At 41.8% G+C, this 18407-nt stretch overlaps 4 protein-coding genes across 6 annotated transcripts; 2 read left to right on the top strand and 2 right to left on the bottom strand.

Annotated features, from left to right (window-relative positions):
* Positions 1-88: 88 nt before the first annotated feature.
* LOC124210555 (hexokinase type 2-like) lies at positions 89-8989 on the bottom strand. 3 transcript variants are annotated; one of them, XM_046608696.1, is made up of 9 exons: positions 8362-8989; positions 4211-4373; positions 3614-3699; positions 3489-3542; positions 3228-3422; positions 2837-3150; positions 2594-2749; positions 2247-2523; positions 89-1932 (listed from the first exon to the last, which is right to left on the bottom strand). In XM_046608696.1, exons 1-9 carry the CDS (start codon positions 8392-8394, stop codon positions 1840-1842), a joined length of 1371 nt encoding a protein of 456 aa, XP_046464652.1. In that variant the 5' UTR covers positions 8395-8989; the 3' UTR covers positions 89-1839. The 3 variants fall into 3 exon arrangements, with proteins under 3 accessions (XP_046464652.1, XP_046464651.1, XP_046464650.1); XM_046608695.1 differs by lacking the exon at positions 8362-8989 and adding an exon at positions 7199-7442; XM_046608694.1 differs by lacking the exon at positions 8362-8989 and adding an exon at positions 4850-5926.
* Positions 8990-9993: 1004 nt separating this feature from the next.
* LOC124210554 (sialidase-like) lies at positions 9994-12499 on the top strand. Its single transcript, XM_046608693.1, has 3 exons — positions 9994-10658; positions 10735-11051; positions 11153-12499. The coding sequence occupies exons 1-3, from the start codon at positions 10645-10647 to the stop codon at positions 12433-12435; spliced, it is 1614 nt and encodes a 537-aa protein (XP_046464649.1). The 5' UTR covers positions 9994-10644; the 3' UTR covers positions 12436-12499.
* A 1802-nt stretch (positions 12500-14301) lies between these two features.
* LOC124210560 (alpha-protein kinase 1-like) lies at positions 14302-16035 on the bottom strand. Its single transcript, XM_046608704.1, has 4 exons — positions 15484-16035; positions 14985-15413; positions 14770-14918; positions 14302-14707 (listed from the first exon to the last, which is right to left on the bottom strand). The coding sequence occupies exons 2-4, from the start codon at positions 15401-15403 to the stop codon at positions 14529-14531; spliced, it is 747 nt and encodes a 248-aa protein (XP_046464660.1). The 5' UTR covers positions 15404-15413; positions 15484-16035; the 3' UTR covers positions 14302-14528.
* A 122-nt stretch (positions 16036-16157) lies between these two features.
* Positions 16158-17897, top strand: LOC124210557 (1,5-anhydro-D-fructose reductase-like). The gene is made up of 7 exons (XM_046608700.1): positions 16158-16294; positions 16389-16444; positions 16516-16627; positions 16775-16891; positions 17003-17197; positions 17296-17499; positions 17630-17897. The coding sequence occupies exons 1-7, from the start codon at positions 16220-16222 to the stop codon at positions 17819-17821; spliced, it is 951 nt and encodes a 316-aa protein (XP_046464656.1). The 5' UTR covers positions 16158-16219; the 3' UTR covers positions 17822-17897.
* Positions 17898-18407: the final 510 nt, after the last annotated feature.

Raw genomic sequence — 18407 nt, 5'->3', positions numbered from 1 at the left:
AAAACAGCGTGACACAACACATCCCCCAAAAATTCACCAACAAATAAAAATGATGATAATGAAAAAACAAAATAATAATATTTTCGTGTGGAGTGTGCCAAGATTGTACCATTGGCCAATGAGAAACTATCAAGTCTCATTCTCTATATTTGTTTTTCATATTTTCTTTCTTTGCATCATCAACGAGAGCTATACATCGGCGCGCGTGGGCGATCACTACCAACAATTTTTCAAAATGGAGAGAACGAGTAATGATAAAAAAAAATTTTGTTGTTGTTTTATAACAATAAACAGCGGGAGGGAACGGGGAAGATGCATCTTGATCCAACTGCGACGCCAAAAGGTGCGGAAGGGAGCTGGTGGAATTCTGTAGATATGCGGCTAGGTATTGAATTAATCTTATTAATGTTTTCTACATGCGGGTATGAAAGAATAATAGAATAAAGAGAATACAAGAGAGAAGGATAGAGAAAAGAGAGTTAGTTAGTGGTGGAAATACTACATTTCCCTTGACAGCATATGTTAATTCCTTTTTTTGTTTTGTTTTGGTTTTTACACATCTCGATCGACATCGATCGTTGCTTTTCCCATAAGGCTCGAGCGTCAATAAGACCTACGTTCCATCATCATTTGTCTTGTGTGTACAGCATATAGCCATAATTCTCATCAGATTATACACTGGCCAACAACCGTATGGGAATCTCTCGGTAAGACGGCCAAGAGCGGATTTTGGAGGGGGTGTCAATTACATGGTAATCTTTTTTTTCTTTTCTTCAAATATTAGAGGGACAAACAGAAGTTCTCTCTTTTGCTATATATCGATTTCTTCCCGATCCAAAATAATAATAAAATAATCGAAAACTTTTTCTTCTTTTTTGGGTTGTTTAATAAAATTGCTGGTGTGTATCATTTCAATAGTCTTCCGGCTTCGTGATCTCTACTATACACTACTACTTTAAGTACTGTTTCCAATCTGACAAAACAAACTATTGTGCTTTTCAAGTCCCTCCCGTGATTTTTACCTAAATCGAACAAATGATTTCGAGCCGCATCATCGTGTCACCTAGACGACCATTCACACCCACCAACAAAATTCCAAGAAATTGAAAAAAATCCTCCCCGTTTTATAAAGAATGTGTACAAAAGAGAGGGAGACAAAATAAAAGAATGGACAGCGCAACACAAGACAAATAAAATTTAAGGAAAAATAGGTAATGTAAGATAAAAGAAGGGAACCCCCCACCTCTCCCTCCCCTTAAAAAAATTCAAGATGAAGAGATTAGAAACTAAAAAGTAAACTATGCAGCGAGATAAAAAACAGGCGGAGGATTTTGCCAATCAAAATTCGATGAGGGGAAATTGCAGCAGATGTGGTTAAAAGAAACGCAGAGTTGTATTGTCGCAAATATTGCCTACGTTGATAATAAATTCCCCGTCCCTATTTAAAACAAATCTACTGATAAGGGGAAATACGAATGGATATAAGGGGAGGGGATAAAAGGGAGGGAAAAAGGTGTGTTAAAAATTACATATCTATATTCATAAGATGCTGTTTATATGTACTGATTGCGCGAAAGGAGGGGGGGGGGGGGTGGCGCTAGATGTGTGAGTTTGATTGAGAAACATTCTCTTGTTATTAGTCAAGAATAATCGATTCCTTCGCGCAGACGACGCCGCATTCCCATTTTCGTTTGTGTTGGTTTTGAAAATATTTTTCTTGTAAAATTGCCGTCACGGGGTATTTTTTCTTTTTCCAATGGCCGTTACAGGTGAAGGGGGGTAGTAGAGGGAGGGTGTTGGGTTCAGAAGGGGGAAAAACTAAACGATATTGGCAAGAATTCACCTAGCCGCCAGACTACCTATTCGGACGGCCACCGCGGCCACCAACGCAGCACCTCGACCACTTCCATCCTCCGACAACATCAAATCGAACTGCAATTATTCAAAAATAAAGAAACAATTATTAAAACAGGAATTATGTTGTTTTTAAAAATAAAATGAAAAATGAAAAACAACAAGTCTCTGCTGTCTATCGCTAGAGAGCGTCACTGACAAGGAAAGAAAATGATTTGTTTTGTTTTTAAAAAACAAAAAATTGACAGGTTTTTCCTTGTTTTCGTCTCTTGTTTTATCGAAGAGTTCATCAACTCGGAAGATTGTTTTTTCTCTTCATTTCCAAGTTGATGATGGGGAAAAATTGATAGTGACTTTGTTATTGTGAGCCTGCGGAGGAGAGACTGACTCACCGTTAGTCCGGGATTGATGAGCTGTCGGATCTTTTCAACCATCAGATCATGGAAGTGAGGGTGGAAGCGATAAAGGGAGCCATCAACGGCCACCGTCACGTGCTTTTGACCCATCTTGTTGAGAAGACAAGCCACGGCTGCAGCGGCGATGTGGGCCGCCCGTCGAGAAACGGCCTCGCAAATGTAGCGCACGTTGGCGCAATCTTCGTCCGAGGCATCTTCGTAGCCCAACTCTTCCAGCACCTGACGACAGCACGTGTATTCACCCTTCTTGTCACTGAAGTAAAAAACAAAACAAATTAATTTGTAAGTCATAACAATAAATCAAAGTGTCCAAACCAACGCACCTCTCGATTTCAGAGACGTATTTCGTAAAGAACTGGCCCGGTTCGAATAACACTTCTGGGCCCATGCCATCAAAGAGAAGTCCTTCTCGTGTCAACTGGGCTAAAACGAGACGAGTCACTTCACCCATGTACATTCCCGAGATCATTTTCTCAAATCTGGAACAGAAAAATAGAAAGACGAGAGAGAACTTGGTCAAGTATCAGGGGCGACGGACGAATTGAATGTGAGCGTGAGTAGCGTACAATTGCCGTCCAGGGTTGAGTGAATGCTGGTCAATGGTCCGATCGTATTCGGTCCGGATGAATTCGAGCGTTCCGTTGTCGCCGAATGCGCCCAGCTCCGTGTTGATGACGACCTGGTTAGGTTCTTCGTAATCGCCGTCCCACAGTTGTACGTTCTCTAATCGCTCCACGTAGCACGCATTGATTCCAGTTCCGAGAATGAGACCGATCCGGCATGCCTGGTTCTTCCAGGCGCAAGCCATCAAAGTCCCGGTCGTGTCATTCAGGACGGCCATCACGTCGATCTTGATATCACCCCGACGAGCGATTGCCTCCTACCAGATTACGTATTTCATTAGCTCATTCATTGGATACAAGTCAATTGATTTTTTCTTTCTTCAATCAAACGAACCTGGAGAAGTCTGACAACATCTTCGCCTTCGACGCCTGAACACTTGAATCCTTTAGTCCAGGTGGCCAATCGGGCCTTGGTTAAACCTTCCTGGCTGCAAGGGAAACTGAAAGTGAAACCCAGGGGCAATGGCGACACGTCCACCATATGCTCGTGCATAAAAGTGGCTAAACATTCAGCGATGTGGTCGAATAACTGCACAGATGAAAAGAAATCAACATCGTCAATTATTTAAGGAATTTGAACTTTGATTTGATGTACCCCGGTTCCAGGACCAAGCATGACACTCTGGGGAACGGCAAAGATTTTCGACTCCTGCATTGACATAAAAGAAACCATTTAACGTGACGTAATCAATCGAAATTATTGACGGAATGTGAACGAACCATGTGAAAGATGTGAGGACCCAAATCGATGAGCAGAACACGAAAGTTGGTTCCGCCTAAATCCAGCGCCAGAAATTTTCCACATTCTACCGGATTGAAACGGTATTAAATTCAAAGTTGAATCAATTACGCAACGCATTGGAGTCAGTATCACGCACGGACACTGACTTGGTTTGTAGCGGCACTACTCAAGGTTAACGGGTCAGTGGCTGCATGCTGCTGCTGCCCAAGACATTACAAACTACAAGCCATGTACGGTGTGATTATTTTAGCCTTGACTTTGAATGAATTTTCGAATTGATTTCCTATTTTCACGAAAATTTAAGGGGTCTCGGAAAATGTTGCTACGCAATTTGGCAAGGTCATAAACTAGTAGACGGTGAACACGTTTCAGCCTCATGCCGAAATGGAACAAAGCCATCTCCTAAAAAATGTTGCAGACATTGACGCTATGCATACATGTAGAGATTTATTATAATGGCAAGTTGGAGAGACGCCAACTACCTTTTTTATTTTATCTTTTGTCTGATATTGCGCAACGCTTAGCGAATACCAACCGAACAAAATCCTAGACGATTAATATTTCATTTGAATTACCTTCGCCGTTGGGCAGTTCCCTGACGTAGGTGGGAAAACATTTGACGGTTGCCTCTTTATTGGTGTCCTTATTGAGTCCTCGGTTGATCTCGACCAGCAATCGTTGACACACGTCGCGTAGTTGTTCGTCCGACAAGATAAGTTCCGCGCATCGCTCTTCGATCTGTTCAATAATAAAAAAAAAGAGAAGAATGAAAAATTAAAAAAGAAACGTTTCATTTTAGCTTAGCAACTCGGCTATTTAGTGGAGTACTCGACGACTGGTTTGCTCTTTGGACTGGAAGATACGATATGACGCAATCTAATCAAAGAGATAATTCTTTCGCTAGGGAATAAATCGATCCACGTGTAGGATCAGCTTACGAACATGAGAGACCTTTGAATTTTCGACGATGGACGCCAAGATGTAAAACAAGTCATAAACTGTCAGATTGGTGGGTTCTCTCTTTTCATCACTAGCGGGAAGTCTCGACTTTGATTTCCATATGTTCGTGCTGCACACAGCCATAAGCTTTCGTATCGATGACCACCATATCCGCCCGATCTCCGTTACGCCATTTTGCCATTAGGAATCGATTTGAACTTTTTGGGATTTTTTAAACAATTTAAAAAAAAGGGTTATTAGGTGCGAACACTTACGCGTCGGGGAACGAGTCGCTGTTTGGCCCGGCTAATGCGGGCCAGCCAGCGCATCAACATGGAACGCCAGATCCTGCACTTGCCCGTCATTTCGTCCGTCAATCAAACAAAAAATCACGTGGGATCAAGTTCGCAAACTTCCACACCAAAGTGGAAGCGATTTGGGATGATGTTCGGTTGATTTCAAAGGAGACCTGGAGCACGACAGACGGCCTGACGATGACTGGTAAGTTGGCAGTTGAGATCGACGAGTTTTTAAAACGTGAAATGACACGGTTTCGTTGAGACGCATATACTATATGCTCTTCTTTCTTTCAATCCCCTTTTTACAACCAGCACGTAGGATCAGTTGACAGTTGTCCGATGATTGGCCAACCACCGTGAATCGGGCGGATTGAATTTCCCACTTTTTTATTTTATTTTATTGCTGAAGCGGTGGCAAAGTGAAGTTCTCCCTTACAGGAGTGCGCAGTCCGGCCGTATCCAAAACCGACACCTTCCAACAACTCGATCCCACTGGATGTAGGCTAATTCTAATTGTTTTTCTGGTGAAACAATAGACAAATTAAACTGTATTTTTCTTTCGAGATATGGTGGTTTGGGGAAGTTGGTGGGCTGACGTGACGTGAAGCAAAAATAAGAAGGGGCGAATCAAAGTGGCGGGGCGCGGTTTCCTGCTGACCGGGCAATATCTCCAGTGAAACTCGGCCGAGTCGTACGAAATCTGATTCTGCGCTACTCACTGGAAAAAAATTTTTCCGACTAGATACTTTATTTCACGGGGGGATGGACGAATGCCTGTCGTATTTCGATCGAGATGGTGGCAGGTCTGGCCAGGATGTTGGACGCTCTCGTTTATATATCCCGACACGTGTGCAAATGAAAATGTGCTGCCGACTGGAACCACTGGGCTGGACGTTCCGCAGAAACGACAACCTTGTCCTGCATCTTTTTTTCCCTTCCCCTGCACTGGGCATTGCCATTTCACACACACACATCCATCATCCTAAGGTGATTGCAAAGACATTTTTTCAATTAAAAAGTTTCCAGGAAACATTTCGCGAAAAGTGTAATAATGATCCTTATCCCGGATATTACAGCCCCAGGAGGAGCCAGTACTGCGCCACACTGACGAATCGACTTTTGTTTTTTCTTGTTCCAGGCCCTTCTACACACTGACAAGTTCCGCACTAGTGGAAAAAAAAGTAGCATCCGTAAATAAGGACAAAAAAAGGCCCACAAATAGGGATCGATCTTGTAACAGCCAAGGTTGCAGTGGCCAGGGAAATGCAGTAGGTAGCGCAAAAAAAAAAAAGAAAAATACCCGTTATAGATGGCTGGATCGATGGCTAAAGAACAGGCGAAGGGCAAAGCGTTGCGCCGGCTGGGAAACGGAAAATCAATAATCCAGTAAAGGTCATTGGCGGACGCCGCGCGCGCAAAAGGGCGTCATGTTCTTTTTCACGTAGACCTTCGCGAATAAAAGCAAACCAAAAATCCCAACGGTTTTCACGTCAACTTCATCTATACTTGTGTGATGATAACCTTGCGTCAGCGCCAGCCTTCGAAAACAAAAAATCCTACTTACCGCCAAATGCAATCTAACCATGTTTAGAGTATTATATGGTGGCTCCTGGATAGGTTTCAATTTGGCAACCGAGATACGAGGGGGAATTTATGATTACCCATTTTTTCCGTGGCGTAATATTCGTTAATCGAATGAAAGCTCTTTTCACGATTGCCATAGTGAATTAAGGTGTGTTTGGCGGCTGCCGGCCGTCAGCCTGGCTAGGTTTCAGTGCGCCCGTTACATGAAATCGAGTTGACGGATTGTGAAATAGATCGATAAGAGCGGTACTAGTGCCGTCATGGCGTCAATACGACGCCGAGTGACGATATGAAGTATTTGATTAATGATTCAGACACGGAAAATTGTTTTCCCATTTTCACTTGCAATGGAAAACCACAAAATTGTACAACTTTTCTGACAAAATTGGGAACACCCCATTGCGGTTGGTTGCCGAACGGGAGGCTCGTCTGACATACTGGGCGGAGTTTTGGTCAAAATTGCATCATCCATTTCTTCGCCAGCGTCCCTGACGAGTATTGACGTTCTCTTTCTCTTTATTTCTACGTCACAGACACACACACACACACTCAAGTCACACTCACACACACCAATACACAAACACGGAGTGTGTGTCAAAAAAATATTGAGGGCGCTCTAATCCATATCGTCCTAGAATACTGATGATCTCCAAGGTTTTCCCACAACTTGGCAGCCTGGCTATTTTCTAGGTAACTCCTGATTGACACAGACACTACGATGACATTTAACTAGAATTATACCTCGCTTCTGTTTGATCTGGGGTTCTCTAATTCCAATTCGGGAAGGTAGAATGAGACGGACATGGGGTCGGCTCGAATTTCCGGACGGTTGGAAGAGGTGTACTGGGGGGATTGAATGGATTTCACGGGAACTTTTTCGGCGTAACTGGGAATCGGCTAACGTCACATTGACAACTGACTATATAAAGGACATTCGATGTCGTTGTTCAGGCCATGAACCTGCCTTGCGCCGACGTCGTCGACGCAGCTCTTGGCGTCAAGAATCTGGATGAGCTCCGCCTTTGCTATCTTCGACCGGCACTCGCGTCTTTTGGGTTCGGTAAGGATCAAAATAGACGCACAAGAGAGGCAAAATGAACGAAAACAAATGCTCCCAATATTGGGGGGGTCATCGAAGCCGCTTTTGAAGGGAAAAATAACAATTCATTTGCTATAGAAACAGTGAATTGATGGCCCAGATGCTATCGGCCAGTGCGCGCGCATCCATCGAAAAACCAGTCCGCTTTTACTGGGAGGGGGTGGGCCAAAAAGGGCATTGCTTAAAATGGAACTCGACTGACGACGGTTGTTTGAATGAGAGCCTCATTATCTTTTCTTGCCACGTTCGCCACGATGATGGTACATCGTCGTCGTATATAATTATCTAGTAATCATCGCCCCATAATTTAAAGGTAACTCGAGGGTGAAATAGGGGATGTAAATAAAGCGTTTTGACGCCATCTTACGTCCAGACAGCCAACTAAACTGACCTTAATTTTCTTCACTCCCCTTTTTGATTCAGTCCACACAGACACATTCTTGTTTCGTTTTTTTTTCACGGAATCATCCCACAATTAATTCACCTCAGGCAGGGTCACATTATAGGATTCTTAAGAACTAGCCACACACGGATGAAAAGAAAAAGATTGTCCATATTCTTGACATTCATACTCGTGACGCGCTTATTAATTCGTATTAATTAATAAAACAAACTTGTAAACCTACACTTTTTTTCTCTGGCAAGAAAAAAGCACCTGCCGGGCCAGGCGATGTGTGTTTAGAATGGCAAGCGAAAAAACAAACACTGAGATGACGCAAATGCCGTTAATATCCAATGGGCAACTTCAATATTGAATTAAGAACGTAGTTAACTAATAAGCCAAATGAATTGAAAGTCGACTTACGGCTGGGGAGTGAGGTAGATCGAAGATATCCATGGAAGTAATGTTGTGTTGCTGCTTTGAGGTGACGACCGACGTTGAAATTGTGTTGCGATGAAATGGGTTTTGTTAAAAACAATTATAGTTCAAATTTCTCCTCTCTCTCTCTCGCTCAACTGTCAACAAAATCAGGGCTGATTGGCGTTTTCTTTTCGTAAACGATTTGTTCCAAATCCCCACTGATTCCGAGAGGCAACGAGAGAGAGTTTCAAGGCCCCTGGCTCGTCTCGGAGAAGATACACGAGACTAACTAACACGCAATCAGAGCCCACTCGTAGCGGCAAGCCGGAGAGAGAGAGAGTGACTGCGAAGAGAACCGGTTCGACGTATGCAGCCACTGTAAAAGCATACAAGCTAAAAAACACAAACTGTAGCTGCTAGCAGACGGCTACCTCAAAGCGAGACTAGAGGCGCCATCTAAACCCCGACAAATAAGGTCAGCTATTGGCAGACATCCCAACCAACATCTAAATAATATGCAAATGGGAATAACTTGGAAACAGACCGATCAAATGACGGAAGCACAAAACGACTAGTGTTGTACGCTGCGTGTAGTCAACTGGAATGAAAACCTTGCGAGCAGTGTAGGTTGTGTCCTTCGTAATACGGAAACTAATCCACGATAATATGTTGATACCGATTTTTATGGTGATAACTTTGATTGCGTCTTCACATAAATCTGATTCATGCATGGGAATTTTTGCATTGTCATGATGCAACATCATTTACCGATATTGGGAAATAAATTGTATCATTGCAATAGTTTCAGAAATTACAAGTGGAGGAATTTGGTCAGTTACGTAAATGTCAAAATTTTTATTTATCTTATAGCAATGTCGCCCCATATAAATTCTAAACGTGATAAAGACAGGCTCACCTTACATCGTGACGTCACAAGCTCCTCCTTAAAGGGTAGAACAGGGACATTGCGATTACAGTCCCGAACACGCGCATAGCGCGGGCACATTTTGGTTCATTTAAATTTAGATTGTCCGTTTTCACCTTGGACCCGCGGGGATGTGCTGAACAAGTTTAGTTTTTTCTTCTGGGTTCCATTCTTTTCTTCTTATATGTAATACACAAAAAAAAAAAATGATATTTTTTTTAACTTTTCCTATGTGTTTCTTGGTATTTTGCCTTTTCATCAATTATGGTAACAGTAACACAGACCTTTTCTTAACGTCCCAGAGGCATTTTCCATGACAACTTTAATGATTGCGACTAAATATATCTTAAACCAGGTCGTTCTGGGATCGCTAATATTAAAAATTCAACTGATGCGTTATTATTAGACAAAGTAGAAGATTGCAATCCAGAAACTTGGAACGGGAAAAAATTTTTTGCACCAAAAATGTTGTCTAGTGATGTTCAAATCTCTGCCACCTAGTGATAGTTTTTGAAATGATTAGGATAACGACATTTCATCTGGGCCGCGGGTAAATAGAGCATTATGGGCGGTACCACCGGCAGGATGATGATGCAATGAGCGTGAATTGAACTCGTGCTCAACAGCAAAACTTTTGCAAAAAGCAAAAGCGCAAACATCTGAAACGTTGATTTTTAAATAGATACGACAACCTATTTTTGGATTTATTTATCAACAGCCAAGATCCAAGAGCGAAACGGATTGAAATATTTGCTATCGATATGTTTCGGAAAAATCGATTTTAAACGAGATCCGTGAAGGTGACCGTCGGGTATTTCTGGAAAACAGACCATACAGACAATTTAAACAAAATCAGATCAGATTGAACGCCAAAAGTAAAATAGGCTACTTATGTTTTCCCCCAGGAAGATATTTATAAAAGCAAAGAGGTGCAAGAACACCAGAGAATTTCTTTCGCTTCCCCATTACATTCCGTTGAAGACGAGACAGTTGATACTTTACACTTGAGAAACGGATTACACTACTTAAAGTGTTATACACTCCACACTAATGACATGTCATTCAATGGATCTCGTTAGGACAGTTATAAGCTTACAATAAGTGGAATATGGATTCCGGAAACTCATTATTAGCGATAGAAACTGGATTATTCATGCCATTGTATTAACAATCGCATACTTAATCCGATACTCAAATTAATTCTTGAAATTCGCCATTAGCTCATTACCTTTCGTCCTGTTCTACAATTTTGCACTCAACAGGTATATAAAGTCATCAGAACATTTCAGTTTCATGAGTTCATTCTCCGAGTTTGTCTCAGCAAGAACATTACATTTCTTCTGAATAAGCCTTTCTCCAAGATGAAATCATACACGTAATTTAATAGTGAACAGTTTTTTTATTAAGTTTCAAATTATACTAATTTTCCTATTATTTCTTTCCTGTTGTAGTTTTACTATTTTGCTTGCAGTGATTTACTCTGTTGCTGCTGATTTCCACTTACCTGGAGATGAAGGATTTGTACCGCCGGCTTCACCAGCGGATGCAGCTGCTCTTTTACCAGCGGACACAGCAGCTCTTTTACCAGCTGACACAGCAGCTCTTTTACCAGCGGTTTCAGATCTCTCGGCAGCCTTGCCGCCGCTTGCAAAAGAATTCGGCGTAGAGCCTGCAGTCTCCGACTCAAATAACCGCGAATTTGAAAGGCACAAATATACGTTTGCGCAAATCAACCGGTTGTGTGCATTGTTGAGGGACTGCAATCCAGGTTAGCATTTTCACTTTTCTTTTTAAAAAGACCGAAATTGGGTTAATTTACTATGTCTGGTCAATCTATAAATAACTTATACTTTATTTTGTGTTCCACAGTTCAGTACGGAAGTGCGCCATCGAACTACTACTCAGTTCCGACAACTAATAATTATCCTGCACCTCCTGCACCAATGCCAGTCATGGGCTATGCTGCCCCTACTACACCGATGCTAGCCATGAGCTATGCTGCACCCCCTGCACTTCCTACCCCTCCTGCACCGATGTCACTCATGGGCTATGCTGCAACTCCTGCACTTCCTGCATCAATGTCAGCCATGGGCTATGCTGCCCCTACTACACCGATGCCAGCCATGAGCTATGCTACACCCACTACACCGATGCCAACCATGGGCTATGCTGCCCCTACTACACCGGTGCCAACCATGGGCTACGCTGCACCTTCTGCACTTCCTGCTCCAGCTGCACTCCTTGCACCGATGTCACCCATGGGCTATGCTACACCCACTACACTGATGCCACCCATGGGCTATGCTGCACTTCCTGCTGGACTTCCTACCCCTCTTGCACCAATGCCAGCCATGAGCTATGCTACCCCAACTACACCGGTACCTCCCATGGGCTATGCTCCACCTGCTGCACTTCCTACCCCTCCTGCACCAATGTCACTCATGGGCTATGCTACACCCACTACACCGAGGCCACCCATGAGCTATGCTACACCCACGACACCGATGCCAACCATTGGCTATGCTGCCCCTACTACACCGGTGCCATCCATGGGCTATGCTCCACCTGCTGCACTTCCTACCCCTCCTGCACCAATGTCAGCCATGGGCTATGCTACACCCACTACACCGATGCCAACCATGGGCTATGCTGTACCTACTACACCGGTGCCATCCATGGGCTATGCTCCACCTGCTGCACTTCCTACCCCTCCTGCACCGATGCCTGCCATGGGCTATGCTGCAGCTCCTGCTCTTTCTTCCCCTCCAGCATCGATGCCAGCCATGGGCTCTGCAACTCCTATGGTTTATTCCGTTCCAACAACAGTGGGAAACTCAGCTTCCGCCCAAACGAGCTACAATGTCCCTGCGCAAATGTCTTATTCAGCTACAACAATCCGTCCCGTAGTGCTAGGTAATTACTACGTTCCTGCTCCATCTGCCACCGTAACACCTCCAAATTACGCCGCAACAGCTCCGATGACAACTACGGTGCGTCCTCTGATGCAAACTTATGGTGCACCACAGCCTGTGACAATGGCACCTTATCCAGTCACTACAATGCGCCCTCCCACACCGATCAGTTACGCCGCACCATCACCTTCTACGAATCCTTCTCGTCCATACCCGATCAGAGTCTCTTCAGGCTATTGATCAAAATAAATTATTAACTTATCATAATGTAAACTGGTGGTTAAATAAACGAATTTAACATTTACTCTATTGCATACGCTGATTCTCGTTTAGTCGCTAGGCTTTTCAAAACGCAAATACCTTGATGAAATTTTACTTGTGTTGAGATAAGAACCGTGGAATAAAATTTCAAATTAATTATAATGCTATCAAAAGCGAAAATTTAAATTTGATTAGGGATTACCAAGTTTTCAATCCACCAAGCCTCTGTCTATTCTTGCAAACTCCTGTGAAAACTAATAGCGCGAATAACTTGAATGCAGGTTCATACGTATGCGCATATTACTAAGAAGTTCGCTCATCAGTAGCACTTTAGAATGTTCTTCAAGAAAAGCAACCTAATAAGGTGCTCCGTTAAACTTCCTTAGTCCCCCTAATTTTCTAAAAAAATTAAACAAATTACGGTACATAATTAAGATTAGACAATTTTTAATTTATTTTTCTTACCAATTCGTTTTCAATAATTCCTTGAAATAATTTTCCTGTACTGGCCAACGCAAATGATTAAGGATGTCCGATTTGCGGAACCAATTAAAGACCAAACAGTGTGTGCAATAAACGTAATATGAAGAACACGTTATTTTCAAACATTTCTCCCAGTTAGTTTACGGTAACCTAAATCATTATATCAACCAAGGAATATTACACTTATTTTTCCCTACACATGATTGCATCTTTTAAAATCAATAGCACAGCAAACATAATGTTTATATGAGGACTACAAGTCTACAACTAAAAATACATAATAAACAGCATACAAAGTGTAGGTATGTCTGGTCATTCTTTCGTCCTGATAAAAATTTGTTTTGGAAAATTAACGAAACGACTTTCATTGAAAACTCTCATCAGTCGAAATTCTTGATTATGTATGGTCACATCGGCTTTTTTGGTCGTCATTGACTTGATCTGTGAACCAGAAAATGCACTTACACATATTATCGAAATATTTTCTTATCGTTCATACCGGTAGGTCATTCATGATATGAACAGTCCACTACAAACTCTTTGTGTTTTTTGACGTTTTTGGCATTACGCAATTCTTGAGTACTAATAGAATCGCAGCTCTTTCGATGGCATTCCACCAGTACCCAATGGAATTCCAAAATACGATAGCATGTTGGTGCAATGAGAATGTAGGATTGCGAGTAGCTATATAAATGGGTGTTTCGACTTCATAACATCAAACATTAAGTTACATCTCAACAAGAACACAGTCAAGCAAGAAGATGAAACCGCATCCGTAATTTTGACTCTTAAGCATTTGTGTGCCTGAAAACATTTACAATTTCTAAATATGTTCTTTTAACGCGTGTTTCTTATAGGTTTCTCATATTCCTAGTAGCTGTCTATTCGATTACTGCCGAAATTAAAAATCCCGCAATTAAAGAAATCGTACCGTCATTCCTGCAAAAAATTTCCAAACAGTTAAAGGTAGACTTTTCAAACTCCGGTCTTAACAAAGTTCAGCAAAAAAGTTTGGAACGAGTAACAAGGCCTCCACGAAAATTAAACAGTTTGAAAGTCATTATGAGACATTGCAATCCATTTTTTTCTGCAACTACTACCCCACATCCTACGGCACCAATGAGTAACTCCGCTCCAGCACCGGTTACTGTGACGCCGCCAAGTTACGCTACTTCCATCTTCGAATCAACAACTTATGCCGATTCTGTACATTAAACTTTTTCGGTTAACACGCCACGAACCTCCCCATTAGTAGTTATTCCCTTTCATAGCCTTGTCCACAGATCAAATTCTCTATTTTCAATCTAGGAAAAATAGCTTCAACGTGAACGACACGATAAAAAAATTCAAGTTACATGTAAATTAAAACACGTCATCTTTAATCTATTTCAATTATGCTCTCTTTCAATAAAATCACCAGCACCCGCACACAACTTATTCGATCAAAAATACACGGAGTTCAGATCTTTCATCATCATTAACACGTCAAATATTTTAAGAATTTCCTACCTTTCAAAATTGTTTCGTCATTATAAAAGATCAAGATGTACACTTAACGGAACGAAGGTCGGAATTTCAGGGAAAGCTCATCACTGTGCTGAACCTGTTGCTTGCTGAGCTTGGATGAATTCTGGGTAATCGATAAAACCATCTTTATTCTTGTCATCTTGTTCCAGGATTGGGTCAATCATTGCTAAAAGTTCGGCGTCAGTAAAAATCTTGTGATCAGGTAATGGCACACCGGCTTTGGGGTCGTGATTGGCTTGGTCTGTAAGATATTAAATAGTCCTTAAACATCTAAAATTTAAAGAATTTTGCTTTAGTTTTTACCATGCCAGTGGATAAGGGATTTAACCAATTCACATCCATCTAGTTTGTTATTGTTGTCTGCGTCATGCATCTTGAAGTAGTGGAATTGTAATTCTTGTTCGGACATTCTGCTAGTGTCCACTGGCATACCAACATGCTCACCAATATGACTGTAAATTTAGAAACGAGAAATAAATTTTAATTGGCTTTTGATACAGCATATTTGTTACACTTACTCTCTTTCATTTGCCATGTGCTGGGAATTAAAAACTTGTTGTCCCTGTTGAGGATGACCATGACCTGCAGCTACTGGTGGAGGATGGCCATGTCCAGCTGGTACTTGATGTTGAACGATTGGCTGTTGCTGGGTACCCATTGGTTGTTGCATACCCATTTGCTGCTGCTGCTGCTGCATTGCTAACTGTTGTTGCTGTTGCTGTAGCAGTAACTGTTGCTGCTGCTGCATAGCCAGCTGCTGTTGTTGCTGTTGTTGCAGTTGTTGCTGTTGCAGGGCCATTTGTTGTGCCTGTTGCTGAGACATTTGCTGCCCACCTGGCTGATATACCTGTGGATTGACTCCTGGTGGATGCTGTTGTCCATTTATCAGGTGCACTGAGCAGGCCAATATAAAAACGGCGACCCGACACCTATACATCTCAGTACACCTAAGTAGTAAATAAATTTCAATAAATTTAGAACAAATAGCAATTGATTGCATTAATAAGACTGTCATACCTGATTTACTAATTTGAGCAAAGATAAAAATGTGCAACAGGTATGGAACGTTTCTACCAGGTCCCAGGTATGCTTTTGATTCAAAACGTCAAATTTAAGAGTGACGTGTAGCAGAAAGGCCACTACTTCGCAATGAGCAGTGGTAACAATTCTACTTTTTTTTAAATCAATTCATAGCGCACCTTGATTTTATGCCATCTACCGGCCAATAATTGCAATACAGCATTTTTTTTTAAGCCAACTAAAATAGTGATGAGGAAATGTGGAGAAAATAATTTGATGAGCACTGAGCCTATTTCGTGGAAAAGGAAAATTTTAGATGCATTAACAAGTATAGGTGTAAATTGTAATGGTTAATATTTGGTAATGGATATTCCGTCTATCCCTCCGCTGCATTTGTGTCTGATTGTGCTAATTGATTTTTATTCTTGTTCTTGTTCTAGAAAAATTAGAAACCGAAATGAATGAATCTGATGCAACTCATAGCAAAGATTACAGAGTCAGGATAATATTTAAAAATCTTTATTGATTTTACAAAGACAAACCATGACTTGACAGTTGTATCATCGTATTTCATGCTGCGTTAGATTTAGATGACTTTGCTGATGCATGCGCCTCTTATCTAATCAGATAATAACAGTATATTAAGTGAGAAAACGTTGGCTTCCATTCTCAAATCCTTCAGAGCTGTACCTTTGTCTCTACACTCCTGTGCCTGAGCCTAATTATCAACAACATGAATATTAAAATCCCGACCGTTCCTTTAAATAATGGCTACGAAATGCCCATCATGGGTTTCGGAACGTACAGTGTAAGTCTTTTTTTTATTTTTCTACGATTATCCTCAGCTATCACCTAAGATCAATTTTCCATATTCCGACATTATTATTCCGCCCGTATTATAGGCCACGCCGGAAGAGTTTACCCGTATGATAAGCGATGCCATTAACGCTGGCTACAGGTACATAAAACCGCATAAAACAAAGATAATTGTACATCTCTAAGGTTAAGTGTAATACTCATTAAATATAGACACATTGATGGCGCAATGTTTTATGGAAACGAAGTAGATGTTGGCAATGGCATTCGCCAGAAAATTGAAGAGAAGGTTGTTACGAGAGAAGAGCTCTTCCTCGTCAGTAAAGTAAGAATTTAATATTCATTAGCTATTAAAAGATGAATACGTGATCCGTTGCCCAATCACTATGTGCCAGAAAAATCTAGTTTTACATTGGCTACTTATATCTAAATCCAATTAAAGGAGAAAAAAAAAACTTTGTCGATGTTGTAGTTATGGCCGACTTTCATGAGCCCCCATTTGGTGGAGCCCACGCTGCGACAAACTTTGAAAGACCTTCAGACGGATTATTTGGACCTGTATTTAATTCACTGGCCTACAGCATTCGAGGTTCGTATTATAAAGCAACTCATATATATTAGATACATTGACGACGGATAAAGTTGACAAGGTTGATATGAAATGCATTGAGAGTCAAACGTTTTTCCTTTTTTTTTACAGGAAAATATGGGTCTAATACCCAAGGACAAGGACGGAAATGTGATATTTAAGAACGTTGATTTCGTCAATACCTGGAAAGCTATGGAAAACTGTGTCAGTCAAGGATTGGTGCGCTCCATTGGCATTTCTAATTTCAACAGCCAACAAATCAATCGATTGATGAAACACTGCACAATCAAGCCCGTCACCAATCAAGTATATTATAAATGTTCACGTTCTTACACATGTAGAATTTCGGTATAGCCTGTATTGACACTATATAACAAATGCCTGTACCGTTGGTCGAAATTCAGATTGAAGTTCACGCTTACTTGAACCAAAAGAAGTTGATTGAACTTTGCCGGCAGCACGATATGATTGTCACGTCTTACGGCCCGCTGGGTCGTCCGGGATTTCAAAAAGACGCCTCCGAACCCGTTCTCATTCTGGATCCCAAAGTTATTGAACTGAGTGAAAAGTACGGAAGAACCCCAGCGCAGATAGTTCTCCGCTACTTGGTATGTTGGGCTATACTGTACTATATACTTGAATCAATTTCCTTTGAAATATTAATTAGAAATCAGCCAGCAACAAAGAGACTGAATATTCAATTTTCTTATTGTGCGATATCTTTCCGCTAAACTCTAGACCATGCAAAACATCCCGGTGATACCCAAATCATCGACCAAAGCGCGCATAGAAGAAAACCTGGCTTCGCTCGAGTTCGACTTGACGCCGCCAGACATGGCGGCCCTGGATAGTCTCGACTGCGGCTATCGCAACAACAAATGGGAATGGGCCATCAACCATCCAGAATATCCCTTCAGTTTACCTTATTAGAATCTATTTAATACAGGCACTGATGTCTACACTAATAGCTATTACCTTTTGTGCAATATAAAGAACGGAATAATGAGGCGAGCGCAACTTTGGCTATTGAATTCATCATAATATTAAGTCTGATCAAGTTTTGGTAGCAGTCGGGTACTTTCTGTTTGTTATAGCTTCATGTGATGATGGATTACCATATTCATCAGCGACGCGTTAGCATCTAGTAAATGGCGCCAGACATCTTGCGTCAGGGTGCTGCTGAGTGGTTATCCCGCAGCGGGGCGATATTGATGCAACTTCAAGCCCTTTCACGAAACGAATTATACGCAGTCTATCCGCTTTCCACAGTTCCAGCGCAGCACAGTACACACATTCACATTTCATCAACTAGTGCATCTATAAAGAAAGAACGGACCAACTTCCCTTGCAGCTATTTGGGATGAAAACAGCGGAGCGCTGCAGCAGCAGCAGCAGCAGCCATGGCACTTATAATATTCATCCGCCCACGTCGTCGTCTCTTGCGCTTTTACCTGCGGCGCAAAACTTGTATGGCGCCGCAGAGCCATAATGAAAATTCATTCATAGACAACTATAT

This window comes from Daphnia pulex, chromosome 2, assembly GCF_021134715.1.
Source record: "Daphnia pulex isolate KAP4 chromosome 2, ASM2113471v1".
Lineage (NCBI taxonomy): Eukaryota > Metazoa > Arthropoda > Branchiopoda > Diplostraca > Daphniidae > Daphnia > Daphnia pulex.
Note: the sequence above shows the minus strand (reverse complement) of the source record. Positions and strands in the feature narration are given on the sequence as shown.